The 19,871-nt window shown below is 46.8% G+C and overlaps 1 protein-coding gene across 5 annotated transcripts in view; it reads left to right on the top strand.

Annotated features, from left to right (window-relative positions):
• ETS1 (ETS proto-oncogene 1, transcription factor) overlaps positions 1–18,757 on the top strand; it is a 112,039-nt gene extending 93,282 nt beyond the window's left edge. For all 5 annotated transcript variants that reach the window (XM_073903964.1, XM_073903963.1, XM_025893550.2 and 2 more), the window contains 2 exons: positions 16,379–16,497; positions 17,407–18,757. In XM_073903964.1, coding sequence (XP_073760065.1) covers positions 16,379–16,497; positions 17,407–17,622 — 335 coding nt within the window. In that variant the 3' untranslated portion in view covers positions 17,623–18,757. The remainder of the gene's footprint in view (positions 1–16,378; positions 16,498–17,406) is intronic.
• The last annotated feature ends 1,114 nt before the right edge of the window (positions 18,758–19,871 follow it).

The raw sequence follows: 19,871 nt of genomic DNA, 5'->3' as shown, positions 1-19,871 counted from the left end.
GTCAGGACCCAGAAAGGCACGTAAAGGTCCCCTACCCTGTTTTTTTCTACTGGAACCTCCCATAGTCTTTGCTTGAACGTCACTAGTGTGTGGGAACGTGCTGATTTTCAAGGGAATCCTCCCCCATCTCTGGACAGCAGACTGTTAGAGAAGTCACCGCTTTCCTTGAAGGACATCTGGAATGAGGAAAAGAAAGTTCAGTCTCTTTCAAGATGTGCAAGAGTCCGTCCTGGCTCCTGTAGCTTTAGCTCCTAGGTATTTTAAGCCCTGAACTCCAGTTGGATACTGATGAAGGAGGGGAGAAGTGCAGCTTAATCAGGGGGAGAAAGGAAAGGCCAAGGAGCCTCCAGCATGACTCTGTGGGCTTTGCAGGCGGCGGTGTCTCTAACTGGTTGCGCTTGGTTCTGTTTTCGTGCTGCTCTGCCATTTGCTGCAGGTAAAGGCCAGCTCGTCTGCAGTTTGCACCAAGTCCTCAAATTGCTTTGTCCTTATTGGAAGTATTTCTGTATTCTCTCTGGCATCATGTCCCCTATAACCACCGGCATCCACAATCATTGTTCTAACCCCATGGCATCATTCTCTCTTAGCTAGGTACGTCATAATGAGAAGTTTGCTACTTAGGGTAGTTTTGTGGATAATGAGACTGAGTAAACTGACTTTAAGTTCTAAAGTCTGGGTTATGGCCAAAGAAAGCCTTATGGTTGAGGTCAACCTTCATGGGATAAGATTCTGGTAAGGATCCCTGGCTACCCTGCAGAAGATCTAGAAGTTTCTGGGAAGGGTAAAAGCCTGGTCTCCACCTCAGATAGAAACCCCTCTGAAAGTGTGACATGTATTAGTTACTGCATTTTCTATGTGGGAGAAGCCTACAGAGCTAACAGTCTACAAGAGTGACTTAAAGCGTTTTAACTTAGATGAGCTTAGTCTTTGAAAGAATTATCTGAGAGTTGGGGAATCTTTCCAAGTGTCCCAGTTTCAGGGCGAGACAGACAGGGATGAATCAGAAATTCTAAGAACTAGGGACGAATATGAAATACAAATTAGATAAATGAACTGCCATCAAGAGAGCCAACACCAGTGTGCTGCCCAAGAGTCTTCTCTGGCAATCCAGACTCAGAGCCAAACACATAAGAGCCCCAGAAAGTTCTTTCAGCACAAATATAGGCATGTCCTGGAGGTCTGAGTTACAGTGGATGTCCCCCCTTATCTGGATGGGTTGTTTTTAAAAGGTGCTTTCATTTTCTCCCTCCCTCCCTCCGTCTCTCTGTCTCTCTCTGTCTCTCCTTCTCTCTCTCTAAGGGAATATTCAGTGAGTGGAAGGAAAGGAAAGGTGACTCAGTTAAAGGCCTCGAAGACTGAAGTAGTCCCTTATATTAAAAAGCACGTTTTAAGCGTCTCACCATCCAGTGTTGCTCTCTGACCCTGGGGATGTAACTTTTCACACCGTTTCAGATGGTGGTAAGAACAATAGCCCAGAAAACAGAAGTCCCCTGGGCCACTCCCCCCCCCGGCCCCAGCTCTAGCACACTGTGTGATTTAGGCAAATTTACCTTGTACCTTTTTCTACTTTTAGTGAAGTGGAAGTGTTCATCCTTATCTTGGTGGTGGGAGATCTGTGAAAATGTGATTTAACTAAATCAATTAATTAAACAAATGAGTGCTAGACATTGTACTAGACATGGGGTGCAGGGAGCTCCGTTATAACCAATCCATTGTTTCAGCAAATGTTTCTGAGCACATGTTGAGTGCAGATAAGGGCCAGTTGCCCTTGGGGGTTCATTATCTTGTCGAATTCAAGATATTATAATTGTCCTTAGACTTGGACTGGATTTTCTTCATGCTGTGGTCTGAATGAAGGTCAGGATTTGTGAGGCACGTGGGGGGCAGCCCAAATTTTGGTGACGTTTTCCCTGGGCTCAGTGCCTGGTGAACATCTGTCCACACTGCAAACTAATTCTATGTGGTGTTTCCTTTGCCCTTGCATGTTCACTGTGGTCCCTTAGCATTCCAGGTACATCCTAGGGAGTTGGGGATAGGGAGCCTCTGCAGCCCTCTCCACCAGCCTGGGAGCATGCGGTGCCTGGGGTTCCTAGAAACGGGGCTCTGACCTTACACGGACATGTTAAGATGAGCTGAAGTTTGGAAAAGTGCTTTGGAAAGTGGAAAGCATTGTATGAATGTTGGCAAACTTTTTGTTTCTTGTAAAAATTAGACCTATTTTCCATCTCAAGTTCTGCCTCCTTTTTGTTCATTCCCTTAAAATCCGAATACTCCAGAGTCTGCATGGCCACACGGTAGGAGCAGTGGTACCTTTATATCACTGTTATTTGGCCTGAACTACAGTGTGTATGCATGGATCCTTCAAGCTGGGAAGAGAGTCATTTCTCTGCCATTATACACGGGGGGCCTTTGTCTATATCACCTTCAAAGGAATACATTTCACTTCTTCACATGATGTCTTAGTTACTGCACTGTACGTGTGGAAATCAGTTAGAAACCGAATTTTCACATTCTCTTGCACAGTTACATTCTTCCTCCGAAGATAAGAAAATTGCATCAACCTTCACTGGGCTCCCATGGCAACTTGTTAAATTAGGTCAAGATGTGGGGGCAGATAACATGGCTTGAAAGCCTGCCTGTGAGCTGAGTTAAGAATACATCAAATGCAATGCTGGCTTCCGCCAAAATGTACCTTCCTACCTTACTGTGAACTGTTACGGTTATCAAACTGATACAATCAGAAAGCTCCATTTTCTCTTGTTTGAAGATACATTATGAACCCCATCTAATTACAAAACAATCCAAGAGAAGTGGCCCAGCGTTTTCTGCCTATTTAATAGACCTAAGCAGTATGCTTTCCAGATCCCTGAAAAATGTAGGGATCTCTGATTTTTTTTTTTTCTCTCCAACTGCAGTAGCTATAGAAGAATATACTGATTTGTCGACTGGTATTCTCTCCTCTTCCAGCCCCATTTTATGGATGATAAAACTGAGGCACAAAAAGTGACTTATTCAAGACCAGATAATTGCCATGTGCACAGAAGTAGCTCATGAGTTGAATCTTAAGTGCCAGATGTCTCACTCGACTACGAAATCTTTCTCCATGTTAAGGAATGAGGATACTCACTGCTTATCTCAGTTGCTTTCATACAGTAGATTAGGGGCCTTGTGTCCACTTGTTACCAATTAGCACTGTGTGTATATGGGTAGCGGTGTGTAGGACATAGTGCTAGCCTTTGGCTTCAGTCTGGAGTTATTGGCCTATAAGTCACCTTCATCGAACTTCACTCCAGATTGCCAGACAGATAAGGCATTGCCACAGATAAGGCATCTGTTCCTAGCACTTCTGCACCTGTTCCTGAGTCGGCCTGGTAGTAATTCTATTGCCCGGGTATGTCCCCACCCACAGTTGCATCATTGTGAATGAGGTGGCTAGGGTCTTTTTTTTCGTCCTGAAGCCTGAAAAAGGCTAAACCCAAAGCCACTCATTAACTGTCACAAAATTCTTTCTTCTAGTGCTGTGCAGATTTGTGAAAATGCAGTTCCTCATTTTCCTTCTGGCTAAATTTGGGACCATCTGGAATTCAACTTTCAAATATTTTTGCACCAAACATCACACACAGTCTTGTAGAAAAAGAAGCCCCATGCACTCCCCGTAGGTTCTCTCAAATTGCTTCTGGCCTGAAAGAAATCTTCTCGCCATGTCATAGGTGGGTCTAGAACCAGTCTCAAGTCACACACAGTAAGAAAGTCCCTAGGCCAAGCCCAGAACCTTGGAGTTCTGGCTTGTAGTAAAGTTTTAGAGTTCAGTAACCCAGAGCGACTGCTAAAACATGTTTTTGAAAATAAATAACTTCACTGCAAAGGAAGTGCTTCAAAGCCCTTCAATTCAGAATGAAACCTGAGATTTGGCAGCGTTACCTGAAATCACAGTTTTCTGAAGGAAAACTGGATTGCAAAATAATCTCAAGGTACTCAGGTACAAATAACAACTGAGGAAGCTTTTGGTACGAGCCTCAGTTACTGATAAGGAAAGGGTCTGAGGGGGTCACCTAAGCAGTTCATAGTGCAGCGTGGATTTGTGCAGAAGAGTTCTGAAATTCCTAACCCAGGTGGGTATGTTATTAGGAATAGCGTAGAGCTTTCTAATTTGGGGGCGAAGGGAGGGATGATTACCCAACCCAAGCTCTGGAATATAGTGTCTGTATACTATCAGTATAAGACAGTGTGAATTGAAGAAGAGACAACTTGTTTTGTTTTTTTTTTTAAGATTTTATTTATTTATTTGACAGAGAGAGCAAGAGAGTACAAGCAGGAGGAGGGGTAGAAGGAGAGAGAGAAGCAGGCTCCGTGCCAAGCAGAGGGCCTGAGGCGGGGCTCCATTCCAGCACCCTGGGATCATGACCTGAGCCGAAGGCAGACGCTTAACCATCTGAGCCACCCAGGCGCCCCAAGAGACAGCTTGTTGACAGGAATATAGAGCTCTGTTCGGGGCAGGAGCCATCTTTTCCAGGAGCCCTGAGGTTCTTGGGGCAGGCAAAGCTGGAGATGGCTGGGGGCTGCCACAGTATCACTGTAGGGCATCCGTGGGCAGTGCCTGGATGGAATGGGGGAAAAGAGCTTAGAAATGAGAAAGGCAGCAACAGAGAATGTCTCCCCTTTCTGGCTCAGAGGCCCTGTGTTTAGTAGGTTGCAGGAAGCCAGGCAGACCCCCTTGGCCTAAATGGGACCTTGCTGCCAGCCAGCATCTTAGAAGCGGGGCGGGATTCCCATTCTCTGTGCTGTGTTTGGCGGTGGGTCCTGGGGGGTGCGTGGAATGGTTTGGGGGCATCTCCCTGGAATAATGGGTTAATGTGATGCTCAGTTATGAGACTGATGGGAAAATACTTTGGAGCATGGGAGAGGGAAACCCCTTGGGAAATTTGAACTGGATGAGAGGAGAAGTTCCTTTCCGTGGCCCAGAGAACACTTTCACTGCTCTGCCTCTTGATTGGCCACAAGTAGAAAAGGATCACAAGGTAGCAGGATTCGGCCTCCTGGCTAATTTTTTTTTTTTCTCTAAATGTCTTTTAAAAAATGTGGAAAGGGAGGTTCTCCTTCTCCGCCAGGTGTTTATGAAGACCCCAGCTGACTGAACCACCTCCTTGTCTTGATTCAGTTACAGCAATACCTTGCAAGCTGTCTCTGCCCATTTCTACTTTGCAAAATGGGCCTCAGTCCCTGGTGTTGTTTCCAGCGATCCGAGGCTGAGCGGGTGCATGGCTTTGGGATTGCAGGAAACTTGCAAGGCACCCCTCTCTTCTGGGGACAGCTCCCTGCCTGTTTCAGAGGTGTCCCGAAGTCTCACATTTTGTGGGTCACTGTTTCTTTAACACAATCTAACTACATAGGATGGAATTGGGTGGTGACTGTTCTGGAATTCGGCTCTGTCTCCAGTTTGAGGCTCCACCTTTTTTGTCTTTGAAGTAAAATGTTTCCACTGAGCAAAATTTAACCCGGGTGCTGCTAAGGCCTCCATACCTTGTTGCCCTTAACCAACAGGCCCTGGAAACTCCCCGCAGCTTCTGTTGGGAAAGGTCCTGCCAGACATATTCCTGCTGGTGCCCCTTGGCATCTTTCTCTTTTCCTTGGATGGTCTTCACTGCTCTGGAGCTTGAGCAGTGCACTCACTGGTCCTCGGCAGAGACTCAATTCAAGGGAATCTGTTCTCTCCCCATCTTCCCGATGGCAGCCTTCATGTGCGGCCCGCTGGTTGGAGGGTCTGCCTTCTCTTTTCAGTCCCGGTAAAACACCCGAGAGGGAGGCCTTGTCAGACTGTGTAAGCCCTGGGTAGTTTCCTGTATGCGTGAAGAGCCGGACTCGGGAGCCAGGCAGCCTGAGTGTGGCCCGGCTTTGCCACGGACCGCGTGTGACCTCAGCCAGGCTAGCATCACTGTGCTTCAGGATTCTCATCTGCAAGATGCTAATAATAGTAGTTACTCTCTCAGAGGGTTGTTGTGAGAATTGAGGGCATAGGTTGTGGAAAGCGCCCAGAACCCTTGCTGGGCACGTAGCGCATACTACTGTTCCGTATTATCCTCCAGCCTCCGTCTTTCCAATATAATTCTCTTTTTTTAAAGATTTTATTTATTTATTTATTTGAGAGAGAGAGCGTGCCCAGGAAGGAGAGAGGGGCAGAGACAGAGGGACAGACAGACTCCCCACTGAGCAGGAAGCCTGATGTGGGCCTCGATCCCAGGACCCCGGGATCATGACCTGAGCCGAAGGCAGATGTTGAACCGACTGGGCCACCCAGGCGCCCCTCCACTATAATTCTATATTTATATTCCTTGAGGTCCAGGGGATAGTGTATTTTATTTAGAGAATTCCAGTATTGGTGGCAGTGACGTAGGGCCCAGAAGATATTTCATATTCGATTAGGTCATGTGTGTTCAGCTATTCAGCTCAACCCACATGTTTATTAAGCTCCTGCTGAGTCCTAGCCTCTTTCATGTACATTGCCTTTTTTTTTTTAAACTATCACTGACAACCCCACGAGGTAGCTTCAGTTATCCTTATTGTACAAATGAGGGAATCAAGGTTCAGACAGGGAAAGAGGTCTAGCCTGAAGTCACACAGAGAACCACAAGGAAGATGCCCTTCCAAGTTTTTCACGATATCAGACAATTAGTGGGAAAACAGTCACTTGTTAGTGTGTTGTTTGGGGTCTGCTAAGACGTAGATGGCAAGACATGGTTAGACTCGCAAGACATGTATTGGGGTGTGAGGGAGATCTGTAAAGGACAAAGGGGGGGATGGCTAGGGAAGGTGGGGGAGCCTTTCTACCATGCTGCAGGTCTGTCACCTGGAAAAGGAGAGAGGGAAGGAGGATCTGGATAGAGAAGAGCCTCCATCTGCAGCTCGGTTCTAAGAAAGGTTTGGCCAGGCTCCTGGGGAACCCTCAGGTCGGCGCTGCCCACTGGAGGAGCTCGCGTCCCCTCCTCCTGCAGCGGGAGGTCTCCATCGCCCCTTGTCATGGCTCCCGCCGCTCGGGTGACTGCCACACCGCACCTGACTGATGAATGTGCATTGTCAGATAGGCCAGCACGGTTGTTCTGTCTGGCTAGGTGCACAGCAGGGCTCACGACCCTGGTCCCGATGCTCTCCCTCAGTGGCCCGCCGTAGGCTTTGGCGCTCCGTGCATATTGCTGACTGTAACAAAGCAAATGGCATTGTCTTCTGTGTGACTCACCTCTCCCTGAGAATCACAAGAGTGAAAGTTCTCCTAAAGTGAGTGAATGTGAAAGTTTGAACTTTGACGGGAGGCCGGGAGGCTCTTCGCTGGAGAGGTGCCCACAGGGCGCAGAGCTGAGGAGGTGTTTGACATTCAGAGCCGAGGTGGGTGCAGTTTCTTGTGCAGGCCCCTCAAGGCTAGGTTCTCGGTCCTTTCTTCTTTAAAAGCAAGGCGTAGGTAGGACACTCTCAGCTCTTCACACGATGGTGAAACAAAACGTGTTTCTTCGGTTGCCTCCTCGCTGTCATTCACGTTCTATTTGTCATCCAACCCAATCTGGCTACCACGCCTTACATTCGGTGGGGGTGCTCAGAAATTGTTTTCTGGACGAAGGTTTGAAAACTTCAATGTCCCGATGACCACTTGGGATGTAGCTCACCTCCCCAAGACTTCTAACAGACTTCGCTAGTCATTTCTCTCATCCTTGATATGCAGGGGCAGCTATACTGTTAGGATAAAATAAATTCCACAGATTGCACTCAGCCCACAAACTACAGGCTTCAGACGCCTCAAGTTCATCTTTCTAATCCAAATCAGCGAACATACCTTTCTTTCTTCCTGTTCCCTCGATACATCATGGGGAGGCATTGTCTTTTGACATTTGCATTGGTTCAAAGAAGCATTTCTTTGGTTTCTAACAAAATTCTTACCCTGTACCCTCAAATCCAAACCTAACCCATTTCTGGTGACTTCTGAAAACAGTCAGTTACCTAGAAGACATCAGAAGGAAAAGCTCTATAAGAACCCACTTCCTGACTTGAGCTTTCCTAGCTTTCTATCCGAGTCTGTGTCTGAGTGGTAGGTTGAGCATGGTTAGACAAAGTCCTTGGGTTTGGAGGGAAGAGGTGGCTGCATTTGAATATAGCCTGCCCCTTTAAGAGAAGACTCCTTTCTCCTTCCACCCCCACACAGGTGTACTTGAACACGTGCAGGTGCGAGGAGCCCAGGCGATAACAAGGGTCTTTCCTCCACACTCTAGAGCGTGTAACTGTTTTGTTCTCGGGGCCAAGACAGATGGGCTGGGGAGCCTCACTTATGTCTGTTCCAGGTGGGGCAGCCCGGCCGACCTGTGGCCTGCCACCTGAACTTGTGGCCCGGTCTGTCTTGGACATTGATTAGCCGGATAGGACTTTTCCGCTTTATCTTCAGTTCACGCTGTGGGATCCGTCTCTAGGCCCAAACTCTAGGCCCGACATTTATGGGCAATGCTGCTGAATTCCTGGGTCAGCCCTACATAATAATTAGGTGGAGTGTGCTTTGTGAGGAGCATAAATGATTAGGGAGGAAAGCACACTGGGGGAAAGAGGATCTAAGTCTGTCTGTGGCGAAGATTTCCCCAAACCGTAAATGTCTGTGATACTTTCACTTGCAAAGTAGTTTGCATCTGTTCTTTTTTGTGCGCACCTACTTTGAATCAGAGCAAGAACTGCACAGAGTTATCCCGAAGTTTAACAGATCCGCACTGGTTGTTCTCATGTATGGTATTTTTTTAAAAGGTCACATTTATACACTTTAGACTGCAACTTTATCCTTTTCGAAAGTTGCCATGTAAAAGGCCAATTTAATTCTTGGAAGAATAATTGAATTTTATCTAGTGTTTTGCTGTGTTTAGTTTTTAAAAATTTCATCCTTTTTGCTTGTCTTTCTTTGAAAAGTCTGCTTTAGGGCGCCTGGGTGGCTCAGATGGTTAAGCGTCTGCCTTCGGCTCAGGTCATGGTCCCAGGGTCCTGGGATCGAGTCCCGCATCGGGCTCCCTGCTCCTTGGGAGCCTGCTTCTCCCTCTGCCTCTCTATCTCTCTCTCTCTCTCTGTGTCTCTCATGAATAAATAAATAAAATCTTTAAAAAAAAAAAAAAGTCTGCTTTAAAAGTACATTTTCTGTTGCTTCATTATTCTGTTCAATCCCACTGTTGTATTTTAGATTGTTCCCAAAATGTTTGACACCGTGGTCGCCTCTGTATATACATGTGTGTATATATATATATATTTAAATTTATTTTTATATATTTTTTAATAACAGGGACTCAGTTGACATCTCTATAAAGTAGGGAGGAGCAGGGATAACTATTTCCATTTTAGGGATGGGAAAATTAAAGCCCAGAGAGGTTATATTTGTTGTGTAAGATCGAGCAGTGAATCAGGGAGGAGGTGGGTGCAAAGTGCTGGATGCTTGACCTCCCCACTTGGGGCATTCCTTGGGCATATATATGTTTTTAAATTTCTTAAGGTACTATCTGCTCTCATCTCTCAGTTTTCCACTGCCTGACACGTTTGTTTGTTTTAAATTTTTTTGAAATTCTTTCTCCTTTCTTTTGGTCTAACATGCCAGGGACACGGACTTGACATCAAAGGCTGGATTTACATGATTTGAGAGCTGTTTTCTGACTTGCTTCCATTGTTAGCTACTGGCTCTTTCAGCAGCAAATAAATGCAAGTTCATGAAGTTATTGTCCCTTATGTTCATGGAGTGTGTTTTGCAAGCACCTGTCAGATAGTGTTCTTTGTAGTTGTACATTGAATTATTAGAACCTATATCCCCACCTGCTGCCCTTGAGTTATTAGCCATTGATATAGGAATTTATTGATAGAACACGTGATTCATTGAACCAAGACATTGTTGGTTATGGAATGTACCATATTTAGATCGTGTTGGAGATGAGAGGAGAGGAGATTGGGTTGGGGGGGGGCAAAGGATGGGCATCACTCAGAAGAAGTGGGGAGAAGGTACCTACAGACATAACCCCATGCCAAAATATCAAGCAGTCTCTGCCCTTCCATCTCTTTTAACAATCTTCTTAGTGCTTCAGTGGCCAAACCATCCAAGAGTTATTCATCCTCAGGCAGAAGATGTCTGTATCTTCAGGTTGGGTTTGGTCCAGAGGGCAAGAAATGGTCAGGAGCAGGAGGGCAAGACATTGTCAGGATGTTTGCTGCTTGTCAAATTCAACTTCATTTCATAAGGACTTAGTGGACATAGGTTTGGCCATCTTTTGGTTTAGAAGGGGGTTGACAGGAAGGGTGTGATGCTTATTAGACTCCGGGGTCACCCCCGTACCAGCCGCGGTGGGCACCTTTACAGTGGCAGGAGAAGGAAGATAGATCTGTGAACAGATGGGTCATTTCAGGATTCGCCTGTTCTGTTTTTGCCATCATTGTTTGGCTGTGGGTAGAGACACCTGGGGGGAAGGGAGGGGCCAGTCAAGGCCCGTTCCTCTGGTTTAGGACCACCTGCCAGATGTGTGCTCTTAAGGCAGAGTCTGCCCTGTTGCAAGGGTGACCAACCATGAGAGTTTCATAGGTTAAAATAAATGTGGTGTCTTGCCCACACTGAGGTATTTGATTTGACTTTTAGAGTCAAGTTGAAGAGATTAACTTCTCAAAGTAGCAAATGAATCCCCAAAGGACAGGCCATGTGGGCGTTTCTATTTTGGGGAACATGTTGATCCAACAGCCTGGGAGTCACTCATGTTGATTAGTCCCAGATAGGGTTTAATAGAGAGAAGCAGCTGGGGTAGGCTTTCCGATCCTGACACCTTCCTGCAGGGGACCAGTGTTCAACAGCATGAGCCAGAAAATGTTTATTGAGCGCTTGTCCGAAACCCCACACCTGCCGAGAAAAGAAGGGTCACTAAGATGCGGTCCGTGCGCACAGGGAACACACAGCTCCTTCAACAGCAAGGCGCTTTTTGATTGTTGGTATTTGTTGGTGAGGCACCATCTCGCTTTGCATTGCACCAGTGGAAAAAACACCATCTCTGCCCTGAGAGCGTAGCGTATATCCTCGTGACGAGAGAGAGATGGGCTCAGAGCAGACAGACCATCAGGCTTGGTCTCGGTATAAGCAAACCCATAATAGAAGGCTACCCGAGAGCATACTGCTCCGTGCGGACCTCTGTCTGCATGGAAATCAGCTACCCTCTGTTAGCCTCATGCTGGGGCACGGGGTGAGGACTTGCAGTTGAAAGGAAAAGGAAAAACTGTAGTCCAGCCCTGCTCCCTGTTCACCAGCAGTGAGTCCGTGGCCATGGACTAGAAAATGAGAAGATACTGACAGATTGCCAAGTGAAAAGGATGATTCCCAGGAGAATTTTACTAAGATTTTGTCCTTGCCCATTGCTGTATATTGAACTTGTTCACTTAGACTCCAGAGTAAGGGAGCACTGCCAGCCACACCAGCAAAACAACACGGGAATTTTCAGAACCAGCTCCCATCCGGATAGATTGGTGGGCCTTCCAGTTCTTAGGCAAGGAGAAGGGGCTTGAAACATCACCCGGATGAGTAGGAACTTACTTGAAGCTTTGTCTTAAAAAAAAAAAAAAAAAAAAAAAAAAAAAATGACACCTTGGATCTCAAGTGCCTTGAGGGTCCCCCACCTGATACTTCTGCTTCTAAGGTTCTGTCATGTTCTTCAAATCAGGACTGTCAGTGTTGTACTAAGAACCCTTCTCTTACCCAGAAGCTGAGAAGAACAAAGCAGTCAGAGGAAATCCCCCCGCTGTAGCCAGCGAGGGAGTTGGAGGGAGCAGTCAGCAGGGGTGTGCAGGCCCAGCCAGAGTGTGTGTGGGGGGGTGGGGGGGTGCCCTCCCTCCTTCACTTCTTTGGAGAGAGACTCCCTTCTAACAGGGACCCCTCTGTTGTTGTGGCTGAGAGTTTCTACTTGAGAAGCATAGTTTCCCAGTGATGCCACCGGATTCCTGATGTGTGACACCCCAGGGCAGCATGGTGAAGGACGCCGTTGACTGCCTTGGGGCCCCCAGACAGGGACACCATTGTGAGTCACATCGAGTGTGTGAACTCCCCCTTCCCATGACTGGCACTATTCTTAGTACCATTCTCTGCTCCCTGGGACAAAGGTCCCTGGGAGCACCGTCCAGTTGGGTGGGTGGATGGGGCTGGGCCCAGGGTGAGAGGAGATACAGGGAGAATGAGGAAGAGGCTTTACAATTTGAGGATATGTTGGAGCGAGGGTGAGGGCTGGAGGAGTCCTGCAGCCCTGGGGATTTGGGCAGAACTACACTAAGCAATCCAGAATGTCCTCTGGGAGAGTCTGTAACCGGGAGTGCTAACCTCATTTCCGGGTTTCAGCAAGTCTGGGATATAAGAAGTTCCCATGGGCCTAGATGTGGATGTGACTGGTGGGGTCGCCAGTGTGCATTACAATCCTGAGCTACCTCCCAGCCGGGTGCTTCCATCAGGGGGCCCTGATATCCCTTCCCAGACCTGCAGTGAGCCTGACCCCGGTTGTGGAAGCAAGCTCCTGTGTAGGACTGTCCACGAGTCCAGCCAGGGAATGGACCTACCCTGGACCCAGAACGCTTACCCAGACCAGGCATTTCCAGCTGGGAGAATACTTCACGTCCTTCCTATTTACAGCTCCCTGCCACCAAAAGGGTGGTTTAGGAGTCAGCCAAAAGGAGGAATCTTTGGGCGGGGGGTGGGGGGGAGTGCGGGGTGGATCTCATGGATGCCTTTCATTTGGTACCACATACGTGCTTTCTGAAGGGTGAACAGCCACTTGAGGAATCCCATGGCAGGAGTGCTGTGTGTGCCTTTCAGCACTAGGTGGGCTTACAGGATCTTTCTTCCAGAATCGGGGGAAAGGAGACTTGAGCTGACATCACCCTATTTTGACTTTCTTGTTGTAGAGCATACCAGAGACATTTCTCCCCAGTCAAGTTCCTACGCTTTTGTTAGGCATCTGATTTTCCTATTTATGCTCCCTCTTACCTTTGGTGTAAATAGGAATTAGTAAAAAGAACTTTGAGAAGACTTCACCCATGACCTGGGCTCCTAGTTCCCAAATTTCACAGTGTTATGTTCCTTATGAACAGAGGAAAATTCACGATGAGACAAAAAACCAAACCCCCAGACAAGGATTTACCGTGCTCACCCTCCCCCCTGCAGCCCCGCCCTAGAGGCTGCTGGGGATCACATGCACGCAGAGCTGGGACTGGAGCAGGCAGATGGAGCTTGCACCTCTGACATTCCAGTTCGGAAAATGGCACTGGGCAGGAGAAACAGCAGGAATAATTCTGTCTGACATTCCTGCCTCTTTGAGCTGGTTCCAGTGACAAGACTTAAACTCCCCTTTTGCACTTTCTGGCTGCCCCATCCCAAGGGCAAGGGACTGGGATGTGTTCCTGGGCCTCTCTCTTTGGGACTTGGAACGTGCTTGCTGCTCCCTGCCAGTGACTAGGACTTGCCTGGGTAGAAGGATCCCGATATGTCCTTCCTTCCCCTTCCTTCAGCTTGTGGGACTAGCCCTCCACTCCCCAAAAGGATGTGAAGATGAATAGTGGGAATGAGGTTTGCAGGTAAATAGTGGGAGGGAGAAACAGTGAAGTAACATCAGCCTAGCAGCTACCAGGTGGGGACTCACTCATGGGGCTGGACGTGTCACCTGTGGAGGTGAACACCAAGGTCCCCAGTGGCCGGATGGTCAGGAGAACCACTGACCAGCCCAGCCCAGTGTCCTGTGTCTGCTGTGAGAGGTAAGGGAGAGATGGGTTGTTGTTTTTTTTTTTAAAAAAGCTTTGTCCTTTTATCCCATGGCTCACCTCAACCAGGCAGGCTGCTCAGATGCCCGCCTCTGGGTTGGTCTTGTCTAAGGACAAAACGGTGCCAAGGTGAAGGACTTGGAGGTGAGATCGCCTGGGTTCCATTCACGGCCATTTTACTTCTGAATGGCCTTAGACGAGGCCAATGGCCAAGCGACACAGGATCTCAGTGTTCTCTGTTGTAAAAGTGGTAAAAGCAAATATGATAATCCTAGTATCTACTCCCTGGAGTAGGAATAAATGTACAGAATGAAGGGGATGAACATAAAGCATCACATCATGCACAGCGTCCACTGCATAGTGAGTGCGCCCCAAGTCCTCGCTCTTGTTCGCATTTTTCTTTATCTGGGGTCTTACAGTGAGTCCTCTCTGTGTTATGTCTTCCATCTGTGGGCTGGGCCGGGGAAATGACTGCAGACTCCGGGGCTCATTCACCTAGTTTCTGAGTAGTTGACCTTTCCTTGTTACATCTCTTCCAAAAAGTATGAAGACAATGATGTCCTGTTGGGTGTGTAGTCACTTTGTGCCGCTTCCAGAAGCCTTCCTCTTCGCAAGGTGCTTTCAGCCGCTGTTGCTGAATTTCTTGGCTACCAGAAATTCCATAGCCTTTCTTACTAGAGACACAGGGACTGATGCCTGCCCATCCAGAATGGCTTCTCCACGGATTCCTCCCATAATGTCACTATTCGTCCCGTGAACCCAGGCAGGCAGTAGCTGCTGGTAACTTTAACTCCACTCCCAGGAAACCTGCAGATGTGTCGGAGTGGTATGCGAGGTGGTGATTTCACGGGCCAGGGGCGGGGGTGCAGCGACAGAGGAGGGTAAGGCTTTCCTGGGGTAGCATTCTGGGCTGTTTCTTTGAATGCTCAGTTATTTTGTAGAGTCCACTGAGTCATCTTATTCTAGTATACGTGTAAGGCGTTTCTTACAGGATGGTTTTAGAGAGCTCAAGGTGCATTCCTAGAAGGATGAAGTAGAGCTATTTCATCTTCCACATTGAGCTTGGCCTGTGCTGGAAAGGACGCTGGGATTTGCTGGGGGATGCTTCCTTTGGCTGCCCAGTGAATACCCACGTCAGCCGTTGTTGTCCTGGTGCCTGGAGTCTGAAGGCCTGTGCGCTAGACCCAGCACCAATCACATTCTCACTGCGCCCTGGAGTGAAGTCACATCGCTTTTCTGAGCATTTTTCTCTTTCTTTCTTAACAGGATAGAAACAGTAAGACCAGTTGTGCCTTGCCTATAGAGAGGGCCAGGGAGTGGATTTTAGGAGTTAGCAGAATGATGCATGTGAACATACCTTGTAGATGTATAAGGTATAACAAGAGATGACCCCTCTAGATCATAAGGAACATTTCTTTTTTTAGATTAAAAAAGCTTGTTGCTTGTTTCCTATTGAATCTCACTTTACTTTGGATCAGACAGATCTGAAGCTCAGGTTAAGGATTCGAGCCTTAGAAAGTCAAGTTTTCCTTGATGAGTTGGAGTGTTCCTGGCTTCCTTCATCTTCCCTCCTCTGTCCAGATGGCTTCTAAGATGATGCTGTCAGTGTAGACCAATAGCAAGCACCACCGACAGTTGAACCCATATTTGTTTCTCTGGCTACACCCGTGAACAAGATAGCAATCACTGGCAACATTGTCATATCTGAGTAGAAATTTATCTTATAAGGAAATCTATTAGCATAAATCCTTTAGCATAAGATAAATGGACTATCAGAGTATGTCTGGCTTTCCAGAACTAAGACCTTTGGCAGTGTTGATGGCTAAGACAAGAAAAGTGTGTGTGTGTGTGTGTGTGTGTGTGTGTGTGTGTGTGTGTGTGTAAGTTAGAATATACGGACCCATGAAGAATTTCTGAGACAGTCCTCACCTGACCTCTGAGGATTTCGTGGGTGGCAGGTTAATCCCTTATAGAGTGATGATGTTCTCCTTTCTTAGTTTGGGTGCCTGTGGTAAGCGGCCTGGGGGGACGGGATGGTGGTGGAGAGTTTTATGACCTTATGACCAAAAGAATGTTTCACTTCTCTGTCCTTGTTAGATGACCCCAGGATAGCGATCCTTGTCACTTACAAATCAGGCGCCAAAGGCTCTCTGATATCGAGAAGCGCTTATGAGCTTTGACTTCAGATAGGAAGTGGCAAAGATATTCCTTAATCTTTCTTGCTAATTAAGGCAAAAATAATGACTTAGTTCTTGAAGGCACCAAAGATTATGCTGCCTTAGACTGTCTCAGAGGATAGATCCAGTAATTTTCTTTCTAGAGTTTTCATTGCAATAAAAATGGACTGACCTTCAAGTCAATCAAAATAATATTGATAAGATAATGGTATATTGTAAGTGCTTTTTCGAGGGGGGGGTAGGAAGTTTTTCACCTTTCAGTCCTTTTGAACTCATAGCACCTCCTCCAACATTTGTGCTATGTGCCGCCTTCATCCTCTTGGGCCTGGGTGGACTAGAGAGCAGGCAGGAGGAATGCTGTGTATAATGGGATTCATTGCTGGCGGTGCTGAGCATCTGGTGTAATGATTCACAATGGCTTGTGTTTCCAGGCAGTGGACCAATCCAGCTGTGGCAGTTTCTTCTGGAATTACTCACTGATAAGTCCTGTCAGTCTTTTATCAGCTGGACAGGAGATGGCTGGGAGTTCAAGCTTTCTGACCCAGATGAGGTAAGAAGGGAGTGACTTGCGAGCGTCGTGTGGAAGGGGGATGAGAGTGAACTCTGGAAAGTGGTTATGTGGGCCGGGATGACATTTCCTGGGATTCCAGCCCCACCTCTGCCCCTTGGTACTTGTATGATCTCGAACCAGTTACGTAGCCTGTCTGAGGCTGAGTTGCATCCTTTGGACAATAGAGGAAATATCAACATTGCCCATTTGTTTTCCAAGATTCACGGATACGATACATGAGAAATGCCTGGCACATAGTGGGCCCTTCGTCAATATGGGTTGCCTTTTCTGGAAGGGGTTGGACAATTCAAGAGATCCTGGAAGATCAGTACAATCTGTTCACTAATGTCTTGTTTTACTCAACAAATGCATGTTGACGGTTGCTCTGTGGCATGCCCAACTCTGAGCATGACAGACTTGAAAACATTGAACAAGAGAGACAACATCTCTGGTCTGGCAGATGCGACAAGGTAGTGCATCCCAGTACAGAAAAAATGCTTCCCTTTGATGAAACGCAGGCATGATCGGCCCCACTCCCTCACACTAAATTTCACGCTTTCAAAGCGAGATTAGGCTACCAACAACATAAGGAGAGAGGAGCCTATAGTGTTGCATGTCTTTTTTTTCCCCCCAATTCTTTAATGCTTTCCAGTATTTTAACTCTATTACACAGAAACACAGGGTCAATGTATTTTCATTAATTTAAAGAATCTTGCCCATCTCTTGAAAATGGGAATTCAGAATGGGTGGGTGAGAAGAAGATCTTCCATGTACGTGACTCTTTAGCCATCTTCCTTAGATATCATGGGTCACTATGAATGGATATAGGGGCATATCAGTGTGTCTACTTGGGTTATCTTCTAGGTGTTTACCCCGTCTCTTTTTCACTTTTTATTCTTTTAATTTCAGGTGGCCAGGAGATGGGGAAAAAGGAAAAACAAGCCTAAGATGAATTATGAGAAACTGAGCCGTGGCCTACGCTACTATTATGACAAAAACATCATCCACAAGACAGCTGGTAAACGCTACGTGTATCGCTTTGTGTGTGACCTGCAGAGCCTCCTGGGCTACACGCCCGAGGAACTCCATGCCATGCTGGACGTCAAACCTGACGCTGATGAGTGATGGACACCAAAAGGGTCGGGGAAAACTCTGCTGAGACATTTCAAAGAACAACCACGTCGGTCGGACTCTTAATTTTTAATCGTTATTCTATTTTTAATTTTTCAGAACTCATTTTTTACATTCAGGGGTGGGAGCTAAGTGAGCTGCAGCTATAGTCAGTTGTGCGCAGTTGGAAAAAGAGAGCCAGGACTTGTGGGGTGGGTGGGACGAGAAATTCTTGAGCAAATTTTCAGGAGAGAGAGAGAGAGAGAGAGAGAGAGAGAGAGAAGGGTCTTCTTAGAAGCTTGAAGAATCTGGCTTAAGGGAGGAGGAGACTAACGTGTCCCATTATTTTTTTTAAATCGTCCATGAAAAAAATGTGTCTTGAGTTATGGACCTATTAGCAAAAGAGATTGACACATCAGGAGTCATGAGACCCATGAAAAGGCAATAGATTTGCTTTTGTTTTTAGGTCTGGGAGGGCAAAAAAGAGGGAGGTGGGATAAAACATTTGTTTGGGGGATGCACTAAAAACCAAGGACTATTTACTTTTTACTCAACTTTTGAAACAAAGATGGACTTCAGTGGGGAGGGGCCCAAACTGTTTTTGTGTTAAAATTTATTTTATTAAATTTTGTGCCAGTATTTTTTTTTTTTTTCTTAAAAATCGTCTTAAGCTCTAAGGTGGTCTCAGTATTGCGGTATCATGCAAGTTTGTTTTTATTTGCCGGCTGAGGATTCTGTCACAGTGCAAGGAAACTGTTTATATAGACCCCACTGGAAATGCAAAGTGCTGTCACTGAGATCGGGGATCCCAAATTCATGTGACTTCTATATGAAGGAAAAGAAAATCATGCTGATTTGGGTACACGGGACCTGTGCATGTGAATTTCATCTGTGTTTTAAAAAATGATCACGCCCCTCTGCTTACTTGTCATTAGTGGATTCTTGGGGTTTGGACTTAACGTTGAACTAAGAAGCATTAAGTCTTTGAACTGAATGTATTTTGCAGCCCTGGTTTTGGACCACAGTCAATGTAGGAGCACTGTTGAAGTCATAGAAAAGAGATCGAAGGAGGAAGACTGACTTGGTTCTTTATTGGTTCTATACCTGTAACATATATGACTTGGAATAAAAGCTGTGTGCATGGGCATTACCCCTCAGGTCTTAGGAAGTAAGTCCTGAATGCATGTCATTCCAAACCAACACTCTACTCTTTCTCCTTTATGTCTCATTGTCCCAGCATCCCATGTTTATTCCTTCCCCCCACCCTGTTACCCAGTAGAGAGAAAGGCAGTCATGACATGAGGTGAAGAGTATCAGACAAAGCCATTTCGAAGTCCTGGGTTTTAGGAACAATGGAAATTAAGGTTGGATAGAAGCAAAATGTGGCTTGGCTGTCTTTGGGAGGAGAAGTGCAAGGCTTTCCTTTGAAGGGTTTAAGCTAGTGGAGTCAGGTGGGGCTGTGTATGCAGAGTGAAGAGTGCAGACACTATTCGGCCCGTGCTTGGATCAGCTGTTATCTTGGCACAGGGTAAGTGAAGGTTAATTGCAGAAGGGAAGAATGACTTGAAGGCAAAGGAACAAGAAAAGGAGCTTGAGAAAACGAGGTGGTCGTGAGATTCGAGTAGATTTCTAGTTCCTCCAAAGTTCAATGACAAGCTCAATTGACTGGGGCATTGTTGAAGGGTGGTCTTCAAAGGTTTGGATCTTTTTCCAGGGTGGGGAGGGCGGGAAGCAACATCTAACCTGTGAGGAGAAGTGCCTAAAACACTTGAACCCCACCTCCCCCACATAGATGCCTGATCAAGAATGGTGATGACAGAGGGACAGCTCTCCCTGACTTCCGTGGGAGAGGCGGAGAGACATTTAAGGTGGGCTTCTCAGGGCGAGCCCTTCTTGGGCTCCGGCTGAGAGACTGGAAGTACTTAACTACCTGCTAGCGTATCTTCAAGAAAGTGGATCGTTTACTCCCAGGTCCTCTTGCAGACCCTGAATTATCAGGAACTTAGCTCTGTGATTCATGAGTTTCCTCATACTGATAAATTGGAGTGTCCACTTGGAAAGCAAAGGCAGAGTTGGCCCAGCTGTGTATTCTCATCTTCTTCGGGATGCAGGTGCCTTAACGAAGCTCTCGAAATATTTTAGGAGCTGCTCAGGGAGTGTTAGGCGGAACTGTTGGATTACATTGTTTTCTCTTAGATTATGTGATCTTTGTTGGGCACTGGCAAAGGTGAGCGTATGTGCGGGTGCGTGCGCACGCATGTGTG

Source organism: Callorhinus ursinus, unplaced genomic scaffold, assembly GCF_003265705.2.
Source record: "Callorhinus ursinus isolate GAN/ISIS: 27379988/994484 unplaced genomic scaffold, GSC_fseal_2.0 scaffold19, whole genome shotgun sequence".
Lineage (NCBI taxonomy): Eukaryota > Metazoa > Chordata > Mammalia > Carnivora > Otariidae > Callorhinus > Callorhinus ursinus.
This window is presented reverse-complemented; position numbering and strand designations above follow the sequence as displayed.